The 12,172-nt window shown below is 38.3% G+C and overlaps 1 protein-coding gene across 1 annotated transcript in view; it reads right to left on the reverse strand.

Annotated features, from left to right (window-relative positions):
* Positions 1-287: 287 nt before the first annotated feature.
* The window catches only part of LOC306744772 (glutamate receptor ionotropic, kainate 3-like), a gene marked incomplete at both ends in the record, with an annotated part of 90,965 nt that continues 79,080 nt past the window's right edge, over positions 288-12,172 (reverse strand). The window contains 5 exons of the mRNA XM_079227456.1: positions 288-482; positions 1,182-1,432; positions 1,673-1,898; positions 4,443-4,660; positions 10,055-10,173. Of these exons, the coding sequence (XP_079083582.1) occupies positions 288-482; positions 1,182-1,432; positions 1,673-1,898; positions 4,443-4,660; positions 10,055-10,173 (1,009 nt within the window). The remainder of the gene's footprint in view (positions 483-1,181; positions 1,433-1,672; positions 1,899-4,442; positions 4,661-10,054; positions 10,174-12,172) is intronic.

Consider the following 12,172-nt stretch of genomic DNA (forward strand, 5'->3'; position numbering starts at 1 on the left):
CGCACGTAAACATCAGACTTGAAACAGATTTTTTTTGGGTGTACTGTTTTCCCAGAACCTCCCCCCAAATATTACTTGTACCTCTTGTGGTTTAGAATACAGTAGTGAATGTTGTCATACCTGTGTGGCTGATGCTGCCATTTTGAGTTGCCCATGTTTTGTTAGTGTCCCCATTTCACTGTGGTTAATAGTGAATCTGGTGATCCCGTCTATGCCATTGTCTCTAGTCTCCGGCATCGCCCCTGACAAGTGGCTCAGGAGGTTCTTGCCCTGGGGGGAACACATTGTCACGGGAACACGGGAGTCATCCCAGTGCTGCAGCTCATGTTGTCCTTTCCCGGGAGTCGTCGGTCGTTGTAGGCGTGCATGTTGATCACTGCATCCGTCTTCACCATGGCTGGAGGCTGAGGCTTGTGCTTCACCCGCCTGTCGCAGGTGAACGACAGTCTGATCTCGTCCACCATGGCATTGCACAAAGACCTCTGGACGAAAAGGGAGGATGCGGGGAGGGGAGCAAGAAGGAGAAAGGGGGGATGGGACGTGGGGGTAAATGCCTTAGCTTTAAATTGTTCTGACAGCAGAGTGTCGACAGTCTAAAGAGCACAACATGCATTAGAATGTAACATTCATGTTGTGTCAGTGATTGTGTGTGTGTGTGCGCGAGCTTCCATAGCTGTCAGCAATGTCAAATTGCACCACCACCACCAGCCTGCACACGATTCATTATTGCTGCTGTGTCAGAAAGAGTGTGGTGCATGAGCATGGATGCAACTACGCACTGAAATTAGTGACAGTAAAGGGGTTCATGCTATTCTGACTACTCCAGTGACTAATAATGTATTAATTCTCTATGCTCTAATTTGCAATTATGCCTGTTAAAATAAGTAAATGTTGTGGTTTTATAAACTAAAGTACTCCTAGGGATTAGCCAAAGGCATGCAAATCATTTTACAATGTGTGTGAACTAAAAGACAGAGCATGGTGTTGGTTTAGAGGCGATGTGGAAGTATCATCACACAATAGGCTTGGTTAGCAACTTCTTTGCTAAAATCAAGGGTGAATTAAACTGAAATGCTAGTGGAGTGCAATTGAATTAATGTTGGACTAATTTTCCAAACCACAGAGTAAAAATCGAATAAAGAAAATAACCCATTAGGCGTATGATTTATGGGGACATATACCTGCTCACGTTCTGCAGTCTTCCTTAGCTTGTAGATGAATTCCGCGATCGCCACAAAAACAGACAGCACGAGACCAGATGCCAGCACGATGAATATACCACCCAGGTTCTGGATACCCATGGGGCCTGTCTCGTGACGCTCTTCATCCAAGCAGCTGCTCCCACTCCACCACTTTTCCTTCAGCATGTGTAGGCTCCCATCCTCCATGATGCTTAGGATTGCTATGGTGATTTTGTCCCTGTATGGAGAGCCTGGAAGCAACATAAGGTCTGTTTTACTTTGGAAGATATGCCAGCTGGATTCTGTGCTAATAAGGTTCATAAACACGTTGTGGCATACTGTCTAACTGGTAGCTAAAAAAACATCTTATGCTGCTGCGTTGTCTAAAAGGCAACCACTCAACCTCATTATTTAAAAGGATAAGAGATTGAAGAGGATGACTTTTTTTGTATTCATTAGTAGATAGTCTCAAATGTATTCACAGGTCTTACCAAGGGGAGTGCCGACGCCATAGCCTTTGCTGTCGATGATCCCTCCCACCTGTGTCAGGTTACAGTTCCTCCTGGTAATGTAATCGATAGTTGTGGACTCCATAATGAGGGCATAGTCTGACTTCAGCACCCTCTGAATCCCATCCTCAATAGACTTTACCAGTGATGTGCTCGGCTTGCTGCTCATAAAGGCCCACATCTTCTCAAAAGTAGAAACTTTAGATTTCTGGAAGGGACAGAAAGAACCAGTTATGGAAAACATGTGCCTTTGAACCTAATTTGAGCAATCTCCCTGGCTGCAAGGGAAGAAAAAGTGGTTGAAAAATATACAATGCTCTTAACACTTAAAAAAAAGAATTACTTTGAAACATTATAGCCAAAGGTGTTACAGCTGAACATACTGCCAACCATGACATATCACTGCTCTGTAGCGCTGATGAATGGCGGAACTCCCATATAATGCTTTTTTTTAATGTCTGAATAGAAAAGGTGGCACAGTATTTGTTCACTTGCAGTATTGAAGAATGCACATTTTAGCCAGTGATAAAATAGTTTTACATGATTACATCCTTCTGATCTCAATTGTCTTGGGATTAAAGGACAGTAAATGGAAGGTTTGTGCACATCTATTCTCATAAGTGCTACTGTAGCTGCAATAATAGAATGCCTCTCCATTAGTCTTGCATCAGGCTATGTGGTATTTCATGCAATTTTGTATGAGGTCACATTCATGCCATGTCTAATCCTAGATAATTACTGTCTAAAGACTATAAGCCATTTCAAATTGTGAAAGATGCTGTTATAAGAAGCCCTCCATTATGCATAACTATGGTAGAAGTCATGCTTGCTTAAAACTACGGTATGATGGTCTGATATTAAAACTTAAAAGTAGCAATTAGGATGTATCGCAAATGTTGCCAAGTTGGCATTCTTGCCGCCAGGGATGAATAGATGAGGTCAGAAAGGAAGATGGACCATATGGCACATTACAGCAATGTGTAATTAAACAAAAAATACTCTTCCGGACTTGGTTTCGTTTTTTAACAAAGCAAGTTTTTCATTAATAATGTGTATTTTCCTAACCATTTTAATTAAAATAATAAGTTAAAAACATAACATTTAGAATTTTTTAAGCTTTACACTTTGGGATATAGTGATGGAAATAGTTAGTCCGGATTCTTGAAACCCAGAATGTAACATGGCACTTACGGTAAATGCACTAAATGGGTTTTGTTTTTAGAATACTATTGTCAATTAAAACAATAAAAATGTAGATTTTTCTAAAAAGGAAACCAATTAGTTGTTGCATCTTATTCTCTCTTTTGTACTTTAACTTCTGCTCCTTGCTGGTAAAAGTTTAGTTTTTTTTCCAGTAGAAACTAGTTTTCTGTCGTAGTCTTTAGGGTCCAGGACAGGTTGCATATCTGGAGGTGTATAACTACAGTATTGTGTTTTTTTTTATTGCAAGAATTAAATAGAAATGAGAGCAAAAAACACAGACCGTTAAGTATGTCACCAAAACCCGAGTTAAGAACCAAATCCATCCAGTTACATCCATCTGCAAAGTCTTCATCTACTTCACGGCCTCCTCAGTATTTATCATGTTTCTCTGCCTCATTGAATTGACTTCATTAGGCCTTTCTGGAAGTGCAAGAGGGAGCAGAGGGCACTTGAGCCATGCGACTCTGATGAGGTAATTAAACACCTGTTTCTCCCATTCACGACGCTACAATCACAGCGATGATTTATCGAAGAACACAAAATTATTTCAAACTTTCTTTCACATGTCAATTCGGAGGAACAGAAGCTTGAGTTCTTTTTAAAGTGTCAAGGAGTTGAGTTGAATCCAGGTGCACTAATTGTCCTTACATGACATTTCGTATTCATGGGATGCAATGCAAGTTATTTTACAGTATTGCGATTAGTGTGGCTGCAATTCCAAGACACTGATCGTCTTTAAATCTATATGCTATCAGCAATAACCCTGAACGCAATAGCAATATCAAGGCTGGGGGATTCAGAACACACGATTCCGCAGATTCAACAATGAGACATGCCGTGTTCATGAGCTCGAGTACAACTTTTTGTTGGCATTAAAACTAGGGCAGATAGATGCCCTGGAAGAATTTTTAGCTTTCCTGCTATTGAATTTCATAAACTTATGGACTGCCTTCAATTGAAATGTGCAGTGTTTTCATTTTCTTACTCAGAGAAACTGTAACTCTGGAACATGTGTTATTCAGCACCATAGAAGCATCTAAAGCAAAGCTCAAAATAATAAAATAAATTCAAAGACCCTGCAGGCATGCTGAAACTTTGGAATAAAAAAATCATTATGGAAGAACACATCAAACAGTGTAAAAAAGTGGAGAAGCTGAAGAATTTGCCTTTGCTGTGGGAATTAAGATCTAACTGAGTCTGTGTGTGTGTATATATATATATATATATATATATATATATACACATATACATACACACACACACACACACACACACACACACACACACACACACACACACACACACACACTAATAACTCAAGAAAAAAAACATCTTGCCTAATTTCCCATAGATTTCACATCACACTCGGCATGCTTCAGCTACACTATGATTGTGTTCACACTGGAACCAATCTGGGTGACTATATTGCTGTTGACATATTATATCTACCATTTTTTCGAATCTTCCTTCAGTAATGTATTAAACTTTTAAATAAATTAAAAACTTAATAGAGATGAAGTAGATATACTCTTTATTGTGCGTACTATACCTTGAAGAAAGTCATGGTCGCGCCATCCTTGACCACACCGTACTCGATCTTGGTCTGCTTAGCGATGTCATCGGCTGAGTCCACAGGAGAGTCCATCCTCTCCACAGTGAGGAAAGCTGCTAAATTAGCTGTGTAGGACGAAATGATGATGAGTGTGAAGAACCACCAGATCCCACCGATGATCCTGGTCGACAGAGCTTTGGGCATCAGTTCTGAGCCTGTACACAACACAAAGTGAGAGACTATTAAGCAATTATCTAGATAACATTGTACCTGCCAACACTGTAACCAAATTAAACAAATGCAGAAACATGATGGTTTTTGTTAATTAGCCTACAAATGTTTTTGGCAGTGCCACTGAAAATAAAGCCAGTTTGTGAGTTTAGCCAAAATCTAAGCTCACAATTCAGAATGGGCAGATCAGACCATTACACTGTGTGTTCCTCAGGCTTCTATATTGGGTTCAATAGCCTTTCTGAGCAATAACTTACTAACTCACTATGTAATCAATCACACTTGCAGATGACAATTATTGTATGTTGTCTTACATCAGTAACACAGTGTATTTATTGAAAGTATAATGTGTATCAAAAAACTTTAATGAGGGAGTATAACATTGACCCCTACACCTTATTTCATTATTTCTAATGTTGTTTAGTCTGAGTCAAGTATTTGCTGCATAATCGTCGCTCAAACATGAACGATTAACTGATTAATACAATGCAATTGATCCTCGTCTAGGATTGAATCTTTTATCTGAAATGAGTTTTGATGAACCAGTGGACATGTCATAATATTATGTAATTCACACTACTACTGTTTTCACTTCATTTCATTATATCATTTAGAGCTCATGTTTATCAGATGTACGTGTAGATGCATCTAAATATACTACATAGCCAGACTGGCAGTACATTTCAGCATCAACCTTGACTTTGAGTGGTCCTCTGCTAAGTAATACTATGATTATAATGGCTCACTGACTGGTGTTAAAGTTACTTTATATCTCATATCTGACAACCTTTAAAATACCCTTGTGCTTTGTGCACTGTTACTTTACTTAGAAGATTTATGAGGGCAATTCTAAAGAGTAAAAAGCCCACAGAAGGGTGGCAGAGTGGTCGACTATTTAACCTCTTCTACCAAATTTGATTGGATTTGTCCTTTGTGGTTTGACAAAGACTACATGGTTACAAACAAGGGAAGACAGTCAAATCCCTTAATTCACTATGACTTCACAGCGTGGAAGTCCAGTTGCATTCTCTTGTTGCACTAAACATGAAGTGAAGCAACGGGAAACTCAATTTAATTCCACACTATAAAATGCTGTTGTCAGCAGGGGACAGTATATGGCCCTGGATCAGAGAACTAATAAATACAAAAAAGCAGATCAATCATATGGTGCCAGGGAAATGAAACAGCGTCAACATACCATACATTTCCTCGAGGAAGGATTCAGACCTTGTAAGTCAAGGAAATATAAATGTTTGTTCAGAGAAAATTATACTTATTCTATTTCAGTAAACACAACGTCACATAAATCTCACTGACTGTTGCACTGCTTGTTCACGTCAATGTTTTAAATAGCTGCCTAAAATTATACATACTATTACACAACACTGAAGGACAAGTAATGTAGTAGGATGTGTGTTGTGGCAAAATAGACAGCTTTCATTTTGAGACCAGGCTCAGGAATTTAATTGTAATTGAAAATAAAAAATACTTATTATGCCGTATTAGTGGAACTAAGAGTGCTTCGCAATGTAACAGATAAAGGTGCAGGAAAAAGTACACGAATATGTTCGATGAACATTGACCTGCAAAAGGAGATTTAAATTCATAAACAGTAACACTTTATTGTTTAAGCATTAGATAGTAAGAAATAGTAAATGTTAGCTTTAAGCCAGTCCAGCCTGTAGCAAACATTAGCTCACCACAAAATGAAACAGTAACAAACAACCTTTGTGTCAGTTTACTCAGGAGAATGTGAAGTGAGAATTTAAATATGAGGTGTCCTAACTTTTACTCACAGTCAGGGTCGTGCAAAACCTCCTATCTATCTTGTTTGTCTTGATGTATCAAGTCTTAATTCCAAAGGAGATGGTGAAGGAGAAGTGCTTTTACAAAAACAAAACAAATCTTAACTCAAGGCCTATTTACTCGCATCAAAAGGCTTTCGAGAGCTTACTTGTTAGTTACATTAAAAAGTAGACTTTGTAACTCCTTTTAGATTTGTTGTACCATCCAGCCCTATGATGTATACATCAAGGTAAACATGCAGTTGTGAGGCTTGTGTTTCCAGTCTGTTTCAACAGTTTATCTGTAATGCATGAATATTCCTAATTAACCAGCACTCAAGGAAACTATCAGTGTTTTTTAACTTAATGTTGACTCAGGTTGAATTCCAGTTGTCCATGTATTTATTGTGTGTGAGTTATTTCTTACGGCATCTGTGAATACTATACACGAGTGGGGTTAATGTATGATGGATACACTATATATATATATATATGTGTATATATATATATATATATATATATATATATGTGTATATATATATATATATATATATATATATATATATATATATATATATATATATATATATGTATATATATATAGCCACTACTAATATTTCAGCATACGTTTCTCAAGGCAACACTAAGAAGAAGTCAATCTGACACTGCTATTCTCATTTTAAATAAATGAACCGGATGTTTAGTCTCTAATGATGCTTTTTGAATTTTCAGTCTGGGGCGGAAAAAGCTGGTCTCTGTGGATTCAGCAGTGCATCGTGCTAAACATGAAGTCCTGGTTTTCTTTAGTGTTTCTGCCCACGAGTTAGGTCTCACTTTAACATTAGAAAACAAGGCTTTCCCATGAGAATGATTACCTGCACTTAGCATTCGCTCTGTGGAGTCACTGCACAATAACTCCCTTTCAAAGCTTGAGGCTTTTACTTGTTAATTGCGTTTAAATAATAACACTTGTGAATGAAAATGTGTATTCCATTGCAAATAAATCTTGTTCTGAATCTCAAGAAGGGGCAAAATCACAACTGCAGTTTCTTGAACACAGACAAAATGTCAGTGCATATTAGTTTGTGCATAAATAACCTAATAAAGAGAACAATACTTTAGGCTTTAACAATGCATCTTGGTAATATTTAGAGTACAAATAGATTTTAGAAAATCAAAGAATAATATCAGTGGGAATGAGAGAATAGGGAATAAGTCAATTCATGAAGCAAACAAACTTTCTAAAATTATTTCTCGCAGAGAAACCAATTTACAGGAAATGATCAGACATATGTTTGTTGTGAGCAACAGCCTACTGAGACCCCCAAGAAGGCATTTGAAGTACACAAAGTGTTTGGTTTGCACCTCCTCATATTTTTGCGTTCTTTGTCTTGTCTATGACACCTCCCTCCCACAGACAAGCTGGGAGAATCTGTTTTTTTTAATTTGTGCATCTCCTCAAACGCGACCATTTGCATTTTGAACACGTCAAGGAAATGGCTTCCGTCTCAGCTGCTGTCACTGTGTTTGGCAGACAACTAGAGGATGTCTGTTAATGTGACACAGACAAAATACACCTCGCTGCAGAGACCACCATTCAGCATGTGTTACAAGGTGCTGCAGCACAAATGGAAGCCACGGAAAGCCAGAATCAGTCCGTCAATTTCAACTCTGATCATTTATGTGTTTTCAAATCATTGTCAAGATCATTTTGACAATACTCAATTTAAAAATCATGTAGAAACAGTTATGCAACATAAAAAAAAACTACCCATCATATATCAATTCGTAATGCAGATAAACCTGCTAGAAAGCACACATGATCTTTATATTAGCTTCGATACAGATTACCAGCAGCAGTTTCAGTTGACGATTGTAAATATGAGGCATTGACAGACAACATAACATTGTGAGCCATGATAACAAATATAATAGGGAATTCTTCTCAGTTTAGTTTAATAATAAAGGCTACTAACTAGCTCATTTTGTTTTGATTTTCTCCCTTCTCTCTCTCCCGGCATGTTGGTGCTACACTCGCAGCCCTCTGCCTGCACCGGCAAATTGGCAGAGCTGCTATGCAGTTTCACAAGAGTGCTGCCGAGCTTCTGTGCTTAATGAATTGCTGAATGTGTTTGCTATCCTTATGGGCAAAGATCCACTGTCAAGTCTCACTAAGCCTCTTTGATTTGTCTTGTTACATTGAGGTTAAGCATTTTATTACTTGGGTCTTCTTTTTCCTCCACAGTTGACTTCATTGTTTTACTCCTGGGCCTTCATTTACTTACCTGTCCCTTTAAGGGACATCTAGCAAATTAAAACTTGTTGTATCCCTTTGGTTTTTCAGTCAAAAGGTATAATTAAATCTCCAGTGGGAGGTTTAGTGATACATGGTGGGTCCTCGTGCTGAATGAATACATTGCTTATTTAGTTCTGACTGGTTTCAGCATCAAACACGACTAAGGGTGCTCCGATCGGCCACTGACGATTATCGGCCGACGAGATGTCACATTGATTCTGAATTGAAATGTTTTCAATACTCATTTGTCTGCTGTCTCGCTGGCTCTTTAAATCGCTCTGACAGCAACACAGCTGGACAAACACACGAGCGCCGGCCCAAGTGGTAGTTCGTTCGTTCGTCCATTCGACTGAAAATGTTTTAATGTTTTTGAACAGCTACAATAAATAAGTAAAATATAATATAGATTTGATGCTAAATACTTCTTTAGATAGAAATATGATGTTAATTACATCAATCCTTTGTTTTTTATGTTGACTTTGTATGTCGACAATCCTGTAGCCACCTCAGAAATCTAATTCTACAAATGGCAGTCTATGATATGACTCCCAAGCCTGTTTGTAGCATTTGCCTGTCTCTGCTCTGCTCCGTGTTGTATACAGACATAAATTAACAAAAATCTTTCTTGACACATGGACAAACACACAGACACACACACACATTCAAAGAGCAGAGGAGCAGAATTGCTAGTTGAGCAGTGAAATGGCTTCAAATAGATCCCGTAATCAGTGATCAGATCGGACGATTCTGCTTCCAGCGATCTGTGGTCGGCCAAAAATCCGTAGCGGAGCACCATTAAAGATCACAATGACATTTAATCGGTAGTCTACTTGTTGGACAGTTAGGCGTGAGACATAGGCATTTTCTCCCGCACAGCACTGAAAACATCACACCAGCCTGCTCTAACATGGCTGACAGCTGGCATTTGTCAGACATGTTCCTCAACTAACCTTTTTCGTCCCAACAATCGGAAAACTCTTGCCCTGGCAAGCGACTGCGTTATGGGGAAATAAATGCTGAAATGTTTTTCATCCTTTCCTGACAATCTCTGACAAGTGCCTGGCACCTACTCTAACCTTTTTAAACAGCAGGTAGGTGACAACAGCCTTCCTTTGTCATGTAAGTCTGAGCTCTGCTGTTGTTCTTGACAGGTAAATGTCTTATGAAACAGTCACAGAATGGAAATCATGGAGCTTGTCAGTTAAAGAGGAAGAAAGAGAGAGCTAGCAGTGCATGGGGAAAGGGGGTGGTCTGACAGTATTATTTCTGACAGGGAGGAGGATGTGTGCCCCGCAAACCTTGTTGCATTAAGGAACCGACTCCAAACCAGAAGCTGTTCAGGAGGGTGAAGTTATTCTCCACCACATCGGATCCAGGGTTACAAGGATGGGCGTCATACCATTCATATGGGCTGAACCTGGAACAAAAAAGGAAGTTGGAAAACAGTTTTTTATCTTTATTTTTATGAACATTGAATACCATTCCTTCCTCAAGTAGAATCTCAAAAACAGAATCATACCAGCTTGAGAGCTATTCTGAGAGGTACAGCTATTTTAGAGTTCCACTTTTGTTTTTTAGTAACGAAACTACAGTATTGATGACTGCAGTAGAGCAGCAGCTCTGCAAAGCGGTACCAGCATTAAATGATTATTCGGGCCATATGGTGGCAGCAGAACAAGCAGTAAACACAACCTTGACTAACTTTATAGAGTTGTTGTGGCAAAAATGTTAGCAATTTAGATATTTATATATCCAGCAAACACAAAGTATTATTAGCATTTATTTGGATGTGTGTTTGTGGCAACCTGATATCGTCCGATATTCACTCTGTTTTGGTCTCCACCTACTCCGAAGACAAATATCTGTCTCTTTGGCCGCTACATGCTCCACTATGTTCATTAGTTAGTCGCTAATTGTGTTTGTCGGCCGTTTGGTGCTGGGCAATCAGCATACAGTCTGTTTTCACTGAGGAAAACTGCCCACCGCTGCTCTCAACTAAACTCATGAGAGCAGTAAGACTGAGCCTAAGCATTTAAGCTGCAAGCCATGTGAACCAAAATACTGTGCTGACATTAAAACGCTCTATAAAAGTGAGGGGAAGTGTAGAGTTGGGATGAGCAACAGCTTTCAAATAAAACATAGTATTTTGATCCATTGCTCATGTGACTTTACTTTTCCTAACATGTTGGGAACAATGTGATCACCCACCCATACATTTTTAAGTTGTTTATATGCTGCTAGAGTAAAAACTATTATCAAATGTCATCTCAGAACATTTTTAAATCGTCTGTTCATGATTTAGCCTTAGCTCAAAAACTATTTATTATTCAGTATATGTATGCCTTGTGCTAAAGATGACCAACAGGGGCTCAAAAATCACTTTAAAAATTAAAGAGTATAAAATGTCATGTTTGAGAATGTGAGGCATTAAGACTCCACTGAAAGCATAAAGCATGCATCTTTCCATATCTCTACCATTTAGTTTGACACCTGCTGCATACCTTTTATTGCACAAGCCATTTCTCAGAGGCAGATTCTGAGATAAAACATTCTAAATGTCACTACTTTCCCCCCTTTTTTTCAATGTATTCATATAATGTGAAATATCTTTGTCTGCCTCTTTACTCTGGGTGCTCTTCTGGATACAATTGGATCCCTTAGACGCCAGAAATAATCTGCCCAATATGTGGCATATCTGTTACTTTGATGAGATATGGTAGAAAGTGCTAATGATAGAAAGAAAACCCATCTCTTCAAAAGCTAGATAAGTAACTAAAATGGCCCACAATACTGGAACCCACAATGGTGCATAGTTAGAATTATCTAGAAAGATTTAACTGACTGGAATGTATATGTTCAAGAGATAGATACACTTCAATCTAATTACATGCTCCAGAAATATTTTCTAACATGTCAGCAGTCTATTTTAATCAGACACTGAACAGGACTGATGGTTAATCCTTTAAAGCCTCTAAAATTGAGTTTTTCCAGCCAGTATTTCTTATTGTAGATAATCGTAATAATAATTATAGTAATCTAATTGTAGACAATAAGAGGGTGCTTTTACTCAATGTTGGCATACCTAAATTGTATTTCTTTAATTATTAAAATAGCATTAAAATAAAATACACTCTCTAGTGTTTTCATCTGAAAGTGTTTCTCTTAACATTCATGTCCCCTTAATAACTTGTAATTTGCAGACATCAGAGACGCTTTGGGCAGCTGTTGTACAAATGTGTCTCCCCACCATTCCAATTAATTCCTTCAGTCTCATTTTGTTTGACTTTAATGTGAAATGGAAAGCCATGGTCAAATAATATGTGAATATAATGAAGAGGCATGGAAAATAGGAGAGACCTTCTGCACTTTTAAAAAATTACACATGAACTGGACTTAAAGAGGCCACACATGGGGGG

Source organism: Taurulus bubalis (genome assembly GCF_910589615.1).
Source record: "Taurulus bubalis genome assembly, chromosome: 12".
Classification (NCBI taxonomy): Eukaryota; Metazoa; Chordata; class Actinopteri; order Perciformes; family Cottidae; genus Taurulus; species Taurulus bubalis.